Source organism: Passer montanus, unplaced genomic scaffold, assembly GCF_014805655.1.
Source record: "Passer montanus isolate IOZ18808 unplaced genomic scaffold, ASM1480565v1 scaffold15, whole genome shotgun sequence".
Lineage (NCBI taxonomy): Eukaryota > Metazoa > Chordata > Aves > Passeriformes > Passeridae > Passer > Passer montanus.
Window position 1 is genome coordinate 7,489,224 of NW_024362051.1, and position 13,550 is coordinate 7,502,773.

Below are 13,550 nucleotides of genomic sequence, written 5' to 3' on the forward strand. Positions count from 1 at the left end.
AATTGTAGAATAGATTATTGAAGCCTAGGACAGCTAGGAAATGCTACAATGTCAGTAACATTACCAATGTCAGCTTCTAATTAAGTTTGTTAATAAAACACACACATGGGGATAGACACAGGCTTTTTGTAGCTATTTCCAAAGCAGTTAAACCAGGTAAATCCATAGCATGTGCTGACAACCAGTTTCTGCTTTTTTACATATCTGGAAGATAAAAAGAAAACTCTGTTTCTGTGAGACCCTATTTCTTACCTCCTTTCCCCAACCCTCTCCTTTGTATGAGCATGCCAAGACTTTCCTTACAAGCTCCATGAGAGCAATAAAACAGACAGTGCCATGATTTTGGGGAGATGCTCAGGTGCAAAGCATCTTGTCCTGTGTGACCCAAGTCCTCCAGGCAGCCCTGATATCCAGACACTGAAGGAAGAGGCAGGACTGATCACTCCTGCAGCAGGTGAGCTCCTGCCCCAGAAATCCAAATGCTGTTCCCATACAGTTTAGCCCTGAGCTTGACTCCTCCCTCAGGTTCCAGAGCCCTAGATCTCACACTCTGTGCACTTCAGTGTTGAAACCTGGGCTGTCCACTTAAAAGACAGTTTTTCTCTGGCTTGTCCTCTTTGTTTAGTAAGAAGTGTGACTGGTGCACTGCGGAAATGCACACCGTTAGTCTGCCTGGCTGACCCAGTCACAGACCATATTTTGAAGGTACAAGAGCTGGAAATCTAAAGTGCAGAAATAGATGTGAATGCTCTTCTAATTATTTAACAGCTATATAGCTTGATCCAAACTTGCAAAGATTACAAACTTCAAGTATGAAGAAGAGAACGGGGGTGGTGGCGTGTGCACATAAAAATCCATCCCCTACTAAAGACAGAAGCACCGAGGGCAGCCCTGCAGACCCTGCCCCAGGGTGCTGCACAGAGCCCCACACAGCTTCCCTGGGGAACTCGGGGGCCTTGGGCTCGTGTGCCAGCAAACCAACACTGGAGTAGCTGCTACAAGGCCTGCAAAAGTCCTTGCTACTTTGCTGCAGGTGCCACATTAATCCTGATAGAACTTTTAAATTTACTGGAAGAAAAGTCTGTTTAAAGATGGCTTTATAACAGGGTTAAGCTATATCTCCTTTACTAAGCACAACAGATTTCAGTACCTACATCAACAGCTAGAAGCACTCTGTAAGCAAGAGCCCACCATCTTTCCCTAATTTCCCAGATAGAACTGTTTTATGGTTACAGTTTTATTGTTATAGCAGCATATAAACTTTTCTCCCCCCATCTGCCTTTGATTTGCATTGCTTAGCTGATACACTCAGCCAAGTCCTTGCTTTGCCTCTGAAGCTGTGGGATTGAAAGGACTGTGGGAAGAAGAGAAGGAATTTATTCTTGTCCTGCACAGCCCTACCGAGCTGACCTGCATGGCACAGACTGTTACATTTTCTGTCATGCCAAGCAGAAACAATGTCATCAACACCAACATCCAAGGAAAGGAGGTGGCTGTGATGAGCTGTAATCAAGCCCAGGAGGTGGCACTAGCAGCAGAAGATAAGCTTTCAAAGCCTGGCCCAGCTCTGTTCTACCCCCAGCTCAGAGATATGCACGTCTGGAGCCTCTTGCAAATGAAGCCTCCTCGACATCAGGTTAAGATCTTACTGTGTATTAGGGCTAACTCAGCAAGCACAAAACCTTAAGTCAGGCTCCTGTGGAGCCAAAACAATTTAGCTTCCTTCCTTTGAAGAAAGACTTGTGCAGTAAAGATTAAAATAAATTGCCCAAACTTGCTTATTACAGCCAGAATGAACTTTTCCATGGAAGGCTCCCTTCCTACTGCTCAGCAAGCTACCCATACACTGTCAAATGGATTAAAGGAGTTGCAGTAAAAACCATCAACTTAGAGTTTATGGAAACCCCAAAGCTACCAAAGCACATTAATGGGTCTTGAAAGTTGCACCATTTTCTTCTCAACTCAGTACCAGAGTTCAGGAGCCACAGTTGAGAACCCGGCCACCTCCATCCTGTACAGTCTCAGTGCCAGCACTTCTCAGTTCCCAAGGCCACTTCATTTACCAGTAACTACAAGTAAAGCTCCACAGAAATACACCTCAAAGATTTCAGAGTGATCTCACTACTGCAAGAGCTTAAATATGCCACAATTCTGTGGCACACTGTATTTCTCTGCAGGAATACAATCTTTCTAAAAACTTATTATGAAAATGTTCATCTTTAATGACTAGAAACAATACTGAAAACAGGAAATGTTCCTTAACAGATCTTAACTAAAAAGATAGCTATGAATACTTGAAACTGAAGGCATCAGACAAGTTTCCAAGAGTTAATTACCTACCTGGGGAGCAAGGTACACTACACAACAGAAAATCTGGGAAAAAGGTGACCCACAAAAGCTTCCTACTTAGGATATACACTGTTTCCAATCATGTTTCAAAATGCCATCAAACTGTTGCATACAGCACAACTAGGTGGATCTTTTCTTCAAGACTAACAAAAGGAAGTTTTAGGGAATATTTCCAGAACTCCTTCAGCTAGCCCAGAGTCCTCACCTATAGTCAAAGGGTGCACTAGCATCATCTGTAAAAGGAGAGTGGTACAGGCTTTCAAAAATGAAAATTACTTTTATTTTTCACTTTGATACCCTTAAGACTACAACTGCTCAACAAGGTAAACATAACAGTTATACAAAACATATGTAATTATTTACATACTTAACTGTACAAAATAATTTAAAGCTTACAAAAGTTTCATGCAACCTCTGCTGACTGACTGACACAGTCTAGGAAATCTCCTTGAAGAAGCATAGAAGATCATTGAATTTATTTATTTAATGGATCAAAAAAAGGATGCTGCAAGGCTTCATCAAGAGTAATTCTTTTGGCTGGGTCATATTCCAGCATTCTGCGAACAAGGTCAAACAGACTTTGATGATCTGTGTCTTGGCAATGCATGAATTCCTGAAAGAAAAAAACAGGAGGTATTTTAGAGAGAGCTTTCACAACTGCAGTCTAGCAGAGCAATAAAAGTGCTGTCTCCTACCTTCAGAGGCTTACAGCGTCTCCTGACGTACCGGCCTGCAGAGCTGTGCTCATCCCAGTCCAACTGGTCATGGTGAAAATAATGTTTTCTGCAGGACAAGGGAAATAGCAGGAAGTTGGTGTCAGTGCACACAGCAAGCAGATGCTTTACCAAGAAGCTTTAAAACACCATGAAGTGCTCCTGCATGTATCTCTGCATTTGGGAGCTAACATATGTTTTAGTGTGCATTTATTCAGAGATCTGCTGGGTTTTTATTATTGCTGCCACAATAACTAGAACACAATAGCTTTTTTTCTTTTTTTAAAGTGTTACTTGAATCTACTGCAAGTGCTGCTTTCCAAGCTTTTTCCTGTTTTCCAAAATGCTCTATAATCAACTGGACAACCATAACAAACAATTTACATTACCCAACACAGAATTATTGCACTTCTGCTCTAACATGAGTTACAGAATTATCTACATGAAGTGGCAAGAGAACAGCTTATGTAAGAAAGAAAATGGACCATCAAATCCCAGGACCTCTAAATTTTGGACATAGAGGGGTCAGGAGAGAACCCTGTGCTGGCTGCTTCTCCTTGCCATGGAAGTCAGAAACTCCTGCTGCATGGAGTTATCTTTGAGGAAGAGAGAAAGATCACTGAAGCACATGTCTGGGGGATATGGAGGGGCAGTACAAGAGGATGACAGCTGTATTAGCAGGCAAGGACCCTCCTCTTCCTTGCAATAGTTGTGATAACAAATCTTTTTCATTCTGAGACTTTAAAGAAAAAAATGTATCTAATACTGTTCTGGTGACCATACCAAACTTAGCTTTAAAAACTTAGAAATATTCATACTCAAGTTAACAGTTCAAGAGGCTGATAATTCATACTAAAATCAGAAAAGAGGACTACTGTCAACTACTTAAGATTGCCTATGAATCTCTGTTGATCTGCAACAGAGCTTACAATGGCAACTCTGCAATTTCTCTTGTAAGAGAAAATATTAGTCAACTTACCACTTCCACAATGAACATACCTGGATTTCTTGATCATGTGAGTGGGCAGAGGCCCCAGTATTCTTTCCATCATTGCCAGGTGTTCTTTACTATCATGAGTCTGTGTAGAAAAAGCAATGAAAGCACTTAGCACATCTTTCTCCTCTAAACCACTTGGTAACAACAAACTGCAAACAAGCTTTTGCCAGAGCACTGTCACAATATCTTTAAACTCTGCCACTCTGCCAATTATTAAAAACAGATTATGCAATGTAGATTATATAACACTTTCCACAGTGACGATGACCCTTGAACAACAGTTCATAAACCAAGTATTTTACAAGTGCTTTCTTTACTCTTAATTCCAGCAGTAACACGACAGTCTTCTTCAAAATGCCAGAAAAGGTCATCTTGGATACTCTGAAGGAGATATCCAAGATGTTACATTTTCCTGTATGAATGCTGGTTTTCCAATCTCATCTATATAATCCTTAAAAGCCCGTGGGTCCTGCCTTTTACACAGTTAAGTGCATGTCACTAAAAGATTAAAATCAGTGGTCAGTAAGAAACACATTCTATTTAAGCTTACATACACACCTGAAACACTGTAAATCCCAGGTAATATTCAATCAGAATACAACCAATACTCCACACATCACAGGGCTGAGACCATCCCAGTGCTGCAAAATAAGCAAAGTTTGTTTTACTTTTTAGTATGTTCTCAAAATGTGTAACCCACAAAGCACACACCCAGTTTCCACATGTTTACTGATGCCCAACTTATTCCCCATGCCCTCCTCAAACCCTTCAGCTTGTTTCTGGTTTTAGACTATTTCTTTTACTGTTTACTCTCAATAATTTTACCCCCACCACCTGAGAGATGACTGACTACCAGAACCATGCACAACTACTCCAGTTTATGAAGTAAAGACATCTGAATGAACTGCAATGAACTTTCAGAAGGTTTAAAAGTCTTTACTGACCTAAAATAACCTCAGGAGCTCTGTAATGCCTTGTAGACACTAATGTGCTATGATGCTCATCATCAAAAGTCGCACTTCCAAAATCAACAACTTTGATGTCTGTGTTTTTTAAAGTGCGTTCATCTCGTTTCTGCAAGAAACCAAAATGCTGTTAATACTTCTTAAAAGCATGCTTAGGCAAAAGGCATGATGACATTAGCTTCAAAGTACCAGCTACATTAAATGTGTAACAAAGCACTTCCTCCAAATACTTTAATTCCTGTGCAGCTCAATGCTCCAAGAAAGAAGAGCAGGTAACAAAGTGATTTAATCTCAGTACCCAAAACAGCTGAGTAAAGACCATTTGCAATAACAAGAGTTCTTTTCCTCTTTTGTTAACCTTACTTTAACTTCAGTTACTTATCTCTTTTTTTTTTTTAAGACAAGTTTCAATTAAGACAGAGCTACTGCAATTCAAGCTGGGAGAAACAAAGAACAAACTTACCATTTTGGCATTGTACTTCACTATGTAATCAGACTCCACAAACAAGATATTTTCAGGCTTTAAATCTGTGTGAGTTAGTTTATTATGGTGTAGAACTACAAGGAAAAAGAGAACAGTATTCCATAATTTACATATTGAATTCAAGGAGAAACCAAAACACACCCATATATTTGAAAGTAGTATTGAAATTTACTTACAGTTTATAGACTGGCAAATTTGATAGGCCATGTTTCTAATGTCATTAATATGAAAAGGCAGAAAGCTGTTTTCCTTAATAAAGTCATAAGTACTGAGCCCCAGTAGCTCAAAAACAATACAGACATGGCCATGGTGATCAAACCACTCCAGCATCTGGACACAGCGGCTTCAAAGAGAAAACAAAAAACCAAATGAAAAACTATTGAATGAATCACCTCCCTCAAATCCTTGGTATGCTGACTACTCAGATTTCATACTTACAAATTGCTGCTCGGATCCATGTTGTTCAAGTGTTCCAACACCTGTATTTCTGAGCGGGCTGCCTCCCGGTATCGACCAACATTTTTCACTATTTTAACTGCTACATGCATTCCTCTCCTTGAAAAGAAAGTAATGCATAGCAAACTGAATCAATTATTGTTAAATACCCACAGCCCCAAAGCAGCTTGATTTTAATAAAAGAAACAGGAAGATTAAAGGTCATGGAGAATTATGAGCTGGATTAGGGGAATTTGATTTAAGCATGCTGCACTCAACCAGAACAGTGTTGATAAAAAAAAAAAAAGTAATCCTGATCTTTCCTTTCTTCAAGTACTTATAGTATATGCTTTATTAATGACTTCTCAGTGTTATTATCTCATCTGAAGTAGAATAAACATTGGGAATCTGCCAGCAGAATGATAAAAAAATTATCCTTTTCTCAAATACTTATAGCATATGCTTTATTAATGACTTCGCAGTGTTATTATCTCATTTGAAGTAGAATAAACATTGGGAATCTGCCAGCAGAATGATAAAAAAATTAACAAAGTTTTCATTTGAACAAAAATACTATAAAAAATGGACAGGTTTTTTTTTCCTGCTACTTGCACAACTTGTGCTGGCTCTTTTCCAGAGTTCTTATGGAATCAGGGGAATTGAGTAATTTCTGAAGTTTGGATTATGAGCAGTTTACACCAGTGAAAACTGCCCTGCACTGAATGCCTGCATGCATTCAGACTGTAAGGCTGTTATTTAAATGGAACACAGACACAGCTCCTTCTGTCCCATTTGCTCTTAGACAATTTGTCTCTGTAGAGCTCTTTCAATTCTAACAACTTCAGAACACTCTCTGCCCTCACAACATGACCTCAAACTCCAGAACAGGCTTCACTTATGAAATGACAGAATGAACAAACCAAAGGTAGAGGACAAAGTACTAAAACCATGTCATAGAACTGCTGATATAAAACATAGTTAGAATAGTCTGAGTTCTAACAACTGTTGGAACATACAGAATTAATGGAAATATAGTTAACTTTCTTCTCATTCACCAGACATGCCCCCATATAGAAGCAATTATTTAATTAAGAAAGTACTCAATACTAGGTTACTGTTGATTCAAAAAAACTTTAAAGCATAATTTTGATTATGAAAACTGAGGTTAGTAATTAACAGCTCAATTGATTCCAAGCAACTGCTTTCCAGAAACTGCTTCCACTAAGAACCAAAACTACTTTCTCAGTATGTCACTGTACCACCTTCAAAAGCCTCCCAAACTAGTTCTGCACTCTTCAGCTGCTCTCACATTCTCCAGTTACAGCAGCAGTACTTCACAGAAACAGAAAAATGAACAGAGTTCTCAAGCATTAAAAGGGCATTTGGGCTGCAACTTTCTCTTAAATAAAATGTCCTTGAGCTTTAATTTCTGATCTAGGTATCTTTTATGATGAGATCCATTAATAAAGACAACCCAACACTTACATATCATGATCTATGCACTCCACTACTTTTCCAAAAGCTCCTTCTCCTAAAGTCGCAACAATTTCATCTAAAAAGAACAAAGATAAGTTAGAATTATACAACTACTTAAAGGAGAATGAACATATTAATGTAGATTTTAAAATGTGCCATTACAAAAGCATAATTACTTTAAATTTCAGCATCAGAATGCATTATTTTATTGGACAGGAGTCATGAAAACAGTTAGCCAAAAAACTATCTCTTGTTCTAATCTCAAGTTCATTTACTAATTGGAAAATTTTGAACACGGTATTTAAATTCTACAGAAAAGAAGATATGCAAAAAAACAAAAAAGCACAAAAAAAAACAGAACAAAAAGAGCAATGAGATTTCTTTAGCCCCCCTCCTCTGACATACTATTCTAAACAGATTTTTTTCTGAAAAGTTTTTTAAAAGTGTTGAAAAATGTTCTATACATCTTGCTCTTAGAACGTCTCCACTTTCACAGATCAGGTGACCCTCCTCATCATCCTCTACACTCCTGGATCTTTTCCTTCGGTGACTCTTCTGGAAACGGCACCAAGATCGTCCAGCCAATCAATATATCAGAGTGAATTCAGGGCAGAATACGCAATTCATTCAGCGGGGAGATATTCAGGCATTCAGTTACACACCAGGCCACGAACAGTTGGCAGGAGCAATTTCAAATTCAGTCCCCAGAAATTCACAGGGCACAGTTTATGTTACAGAAGAAAAACATGGCAAGGAACAGATTTTCAGATAAATACTTAAAGTGATACAAGCAACAGAAAAAAAAAAACAACACAATTTTGTCTCTCAAACAGTGGCTTAATTGAAGACAGATTAAGTCTGCAACACTGCTATTTCTAATTCTTTGCTAGCAAATAGCAAAAACCAGTATTTATGTACATACCTAAGCTCTCAGTCAGGTGAAATGTTTCTATTCTTAAAACATCCACTCATGTAAACAATTTTACTTCCCCCACGTTTAGGGAGGGGAGAAAAATTACTCTGAAGTCCTTAATTTGCATTATATAATCTAATACACCTTGCTGTTCTACTGCAGAAAAGTGGTATAAAACATCTGGAACTGTAGATGCGTCAGTGGGCATCATGACAATCATGAGAAATTCAAGGAGCACACCTTCAAAGAAGGCAAGCAGCAAACTTATCCCATCTCATAACATTAGGTGCCATTAGCTGGGCACAGGGCTTATCAAAGCTTTCTGGAATTAGGCGTAAAATTGTTCACATCCATTTACCAGACATGCACATTCGTACTTTCAATTCATGTTAAAAAAGCATGTCATCTCAATTACTTTTAGCAATAGGGTGGATAGAACCTCACAGACTACCTAAAAAACCAGAGCCCAATGCTGCAAAACTAAGTGACAGAGGAGAGCTGCCTGTCTTCAATTTCAAGATAACATTTTTCAGATCAATCCCAGTCATTTTGACTACCAACCACCTACATTCCCAGTGTACAGCTAGTACTGATGATCCCACCCCCCACCCAACAACGATCCAAGAATCTCAACCAACAACATATTCACATGCTCCACAAACAGACTCAAATAAATACAAATCCTTCTTTAATAATGTATTTCTTAAAGTACCGTGGATCAGGAATTGCAGCTCTAGCACTCATTTAAGAAGTCTATTACCACTAATTCATTAATAATAAAGTTAAAAATTACTCATACCGAATGCGATTGGTGACTGGAGCAATGATGTCTCTTATGCTTCCTTTTATGACTACTTTTCCTGCTCCGACCAGAGGATTTGCTATAGTGATGATGGTGACTCTTTTCATAGTCTCTGTGATAATGCCTGTGGTCATACACTTCACAGAAGTCATTCCTGTACTCCTCAACATATCTCCGGTCATGATGGTCTCTTTCATTTATGGCTCTATCGTCCAAATAATGACTGAAAATATATTTTAAGTGAATGTTCTCCACTTCAAAAACTTGAGGTTCCAACAAGATAAGTGACCTGAGCTGAGTTACACAGTATCTGTCTTTACAGCACAAATGTTTTTAATTGACTCCCTCCCCAAAAATAGTGGAGCTTTTGATGTTACTTTATTAGGAATTTAACAACATTGTCAGTCTCAAATACATGGCAGCCATCCACATGAACAATGTAGTATCTGACCACAGTTTGCATAGCAAGAAACTCAGACTTAAAAAGGAGAAACACTTCCTAAAATATACTGAGCAACTTCATTACAACCTTAAAAGTCACGTGACAAACCACCTTCAATACAGAAATCATCCCTTCTACACTTTCAAAGCTCCAGGTTCAAATAAAACCTAGAGACTGAGAAGTAGCAAGGTTCTAAATGCTCTGCAACCAACATTAAAACCTCAGAGGATCTGGAACAAGGATCTTTTGCACAGAAAACAGACCATTAAGAAAGCTGCTGAGGCACAGAGTTCCCTGACTGCTGTACGCCTACTCCTTCCAGCATTTTAATAAGCCTGAGTATGAGCTTTTAAAAGAATTCCTTTGGATCTTTTCAAGGGAAAAAAAACCCAAGACAAAACAGAGAAAATACATCTTTCCAGTGAAAGCAGTGTGGGAGAAAACACAAATCACTTCCAAATTAGTAAGAGAAATTCATACTTACCACTGTATTAAATGATTAAACAAACCTTCTCCTCCTTTTGTTCACATTAAAAGGCATCCCTTCCACTTGAAGTTTAATATTGATTGTAGTCAATACCAAAATTTAACTGACACCACTGAGACAAACTAGTAACATTTACTTGCTTTTATTCAACAATTTCTATTTAATGGTTCAGGTGCTGTGTTAACAACTACCTATCAGGCTTGTCTTAAGTGAGCCAAACCACAAGGAACTGACAACTCCGGGCATTCAAAAACTCCTACCCTGAAAACACATTTACTTCAGACATGGTAAGAAACATTTGCACTGCTCAGTTCAGAGTGTAATACCTTTCTGAAATGCGGCTGGGTTTATAGTGCTTGCTCTCCTGGCCACTGCTGTGGGACCTCTTTCTGCGCTTGCGGCTGCTGCTGTGCTTCCTCTGATCCCAGCTCCTCCTGTCGTCCCACTCAGGGCAATGAGATTGCTTTGAATGCCTCATCTCCCACTGGAAAATACAATCATAATAACAATTTTTTTAATAAAATCAACAAACAGACATGTAGGTTCAAGTCAACAACGGCAGTTTGATCGAGTCTGACAGAACTAAAAGGGCCCATTTGCCCTCAGCTCCCTCCCCCATTATTTCAGTTTGGCCAGCAGACTCGGCTTCCTCATCCCAACACTAAAGCTGTTATGAAACACAAATCAAGATTAAATAGGCCAACTCATCTCCATTTAATAGCTTCAAACATGTCATTATAGCCTGTTTTAAATGAACTCTCAAGTGACTAAGCACAATAGTATCCTTAAAGAGCCTCCTATTGGAGGAAACCTTCCTCTCCAAACATCCTCTAACAAGAAAACCTGGATTTAGGTCTTCCTACTGTATTGTAAAGTTACTACGTGAAAATCAAGAATGCACAACCAGTCTAAAAACTTCTTTCGCTAAACTATTTACAGAAAACCAGGAAACAGTCACTTTTAGCAACTACCACTGTGAACTCTGATGGATTAACACAACTTCGGAGCCCCTGGAGCCAAGTCACAACTTTTGCACCCTATTAGCATGCAGGACTGCGGGTGTTCTACAGCTCAGCTGATTTGCCAAAGACAAAACCCACCAGCTTCTCTTGCTGGATGTTAGGTGCAGGAATTCTTTGTTCAAACAGGTACATGCACAACTGGAAAAAAAAAAAAGGTAAAGTAAAACACGGCTGTAGAATTAAAGAATGTAACAAAATCAACTGTTATTTGTTTACTCATCTGCAGGAGGTTTTTTGAAAATAAAAATAACCTTCTATATCTATTCCAGAATATTCCAAAGAATGAATTCATACAAGATAATAAAAAGTTTCTGCAGTTAGCAGTGACAGTGAGAACAGTAGTTTAGAGACAATGACAGCAATAGAGCAGAAAAATCATGACTGTAAATCATGTGTAAATTGTGCAAATCCGTGTAAATTTACAGAGAACAATGCCTCTATACAAAGAGAAGGCAGGAAGTTGGAAACTCCTAGAACATGCAAATGACAGGCCTATTCTGAAAGAAAAGGTTTTTTCATACTTTCAGGATCCGAGAGAGGCTGGCAATTAAAGGAAAAAAAAGACCGATATCTGCAACAATGTTTTAAAAATCAAAAACATATTAACAAACTGTGCAAAATATGTGCCTTGTACACATTTTGGGCGAGGCATGATTCACAAAAAAAATCTTACTCGCTTGTGAGTTTCTAACAAAATCCAAAAATACTAATGTAGCAAATGACTAACAAAACCACCTGAAAAATTAACACCGACTCGGTGTTTCATTCACGTGCTTAAATTTCCTCTTACACAGCTCCAAAGCCATTTTCCTGTATTTTCACCTTACATAACTCAGGTTCTGAAGCACACTCAGGTTTCAGTTACTCTTGAGGTGCAGAGCTCCAAACAGACAAACTCAGTTACAGGTAAACTGAAAATTCTACTCGGGAATTTTGTCCCCTACTTGGAGGAAGGCAGGGTGCAATAAAGCTCTGTAATTAACAGCTATCTAACTAAAATCACCATTAAATCGTCCTGCAGAGCAGCGCTTGGCGGCAGGAAGGATGGATATTTTACACAGGAAGCTGGAGAAAATGCTCGAAGACTAACTGCTGCTCAACTACAACCAAATGCACATAGTTTTAGTGAAATTTAGAAAAAATTTACATATTTTGTCCCTAAAGGAACCAAGTACATTTAAATAAAGAGCAAATTGCCAGAATCGGTCTGAGTCCATTTTACGCTAGAAGCCACCTTAAAATTTTTAAACTACGGTGCTCTATCTGATTTAATGCACCGAAGAACTTCACTTATGTAATACTGACAGCTGCCACGAACATATGCATTCCTGTAGCATGTGGAACCAATCCATATCGCAGGCAGTTTTCACTCCCACATTTTGCCATAAGGCTCCTGAGGCAGGAGCCGCTCCCCTCCCGAACAGACCCACACACACAAGGGCCACGGAAGCCGCGCCGTAAGCTGCCCACACAGCAATTTCCAAATGCCTCTCCTCAAAACCTTGGCAGCCGGAGGAGGTCAAAGGCTTGTTCCTTCGGGATGGCCAAAGTCCCGGCGCGGCAGGTCCTGGAGGGGACCCCCGCCGGCCCAAGCCAGGGGCACCGAGCGCGTTTCCCCGCCGCGTTCCCCCGGGAGCTCTCCGGGCCGGCGGGGGAGGAAGGGCCGCTCCCCGCGGCCACCTGGGCGGGCGCCAGGCACTGCCGGGCCGGCTGAGCCCGGCTCCGCCCGCCCCAGCCCTCCGCAGAGACCCCCACAGAGCTCCTGAGCCGAGAATCCCCCTCCCCACTCAGCACCTCCTCAAGCAGCGCCCGATGCGCGCCGCGCACACAACGCAAGCAGCTCTGCCACCCCACCCCCCGCCCTGCCTCCCCTCCGTCTCCCCGCTGCTCTGTCCCCGCTGGAAACAGAAAAGGAGAGAGGAAAAAAGCGAAGGTGAAAAGAGAACGAAGAAGGGCGGCCCTCACCACTTACAACTGGAACAGAAAGCGAGCGAGCTCCGTGTCCGCCCTGCGCGCACAGACAAAATGGCGGCTGAGGGCGCGGAGAGGCTGCTTCCTCCTTCTCCCTCGTTCTCGCGGCGTCTGTGCGCTGTGACGTCAGACGCACGGCGCAAACGCCGGCAGGGCGGGAGAGCCAGGAGAGGCCCCGCCCCTGAGGCGGTGCCGCGGCCATGGCGGCCGCCCTGAGGGGAGCGGGGTGGAGCTGGTGCCGTCCGTGCCGCCCCGCCGCTCATGCTGGGCATCTTTACCCAGATCTTCGCGGCTTCGTAAGCCAAACTCATGGAGGAGTTCAAGCACGGCGGGCGAGTTCAGAGGCAGCTCCAGATGTGCGGGCCTGCTGTCCTCTGTTGCCTCATCAAACGCAGAACTCACCAGTTAGTCCCAACCGCCAATTAATTCCTTCCAATGAACTGGCCAAACGCCGCGTTTAAGCACTTTGGTGGTTCCGCAGTCAGGCCTGGCTG

The 13,550-nt window shown here is 40.9% G+C and overlaps 1 protein-coding gene across 7 annotated transcripts; it reads right to left on the minus strand.

Annotated features, from left to right (window-relative positions):
* Window positions 1-2,792: 2,792 nt before the first annotated feature.
* On the minus strand, window positions 2,793-13,184 carry CLK4 (CDC like kinase 4). 7 transcript variants are annotated; one of them, XM_039701507.1, is made up of 14 exons: window positions 13,058-13,178; window positions 11,164-11,223; window positions 10,390-10,547; window positions 9,132-9,357; window positions 7,884-7,974; window positions 7,429-7,495; window positions 5,947-6,063; window positions 5,685-5,851; window positions 5,488-5,582; window positions 5,004-5,133; window positions 4,618-4,700; window positions 4,062-4,141; window positions 3,045-3,132; window positions 2,793-2,962 (listed from the first exon to the last, which is right to left on the minus strand). In XM_039701507.1, exons 2-14 carry the CDS (start codon window positions 11,215-11,217, stop codon window positions 2,825-2,827), a joined length of 1,494 nt encoding a protein of 497 aa, XP_039557441.1. In that variant the 5' UTR covers window positions 11,218-11,223; window positions 13,058-13,178; the 3' UTR covers window positions 2,793-2,824. The 7 variants fall into 7 exon arrangements, with proteins under 7 accessions (XP_039557441.1, XP_039557440.1, XP_039557442.1 ...); XM_039701506.1 differs by having other exon boundaries at window positions 13,051-13,173; XM_039701508.1 differs by lacking the exon at window positions 11,164-11,223 and having other exon boundaries at window positions 13,051-13,184.
* Between the last annotated feature and the right edge of the window lie 366 nt (window positions 13,185-13,550).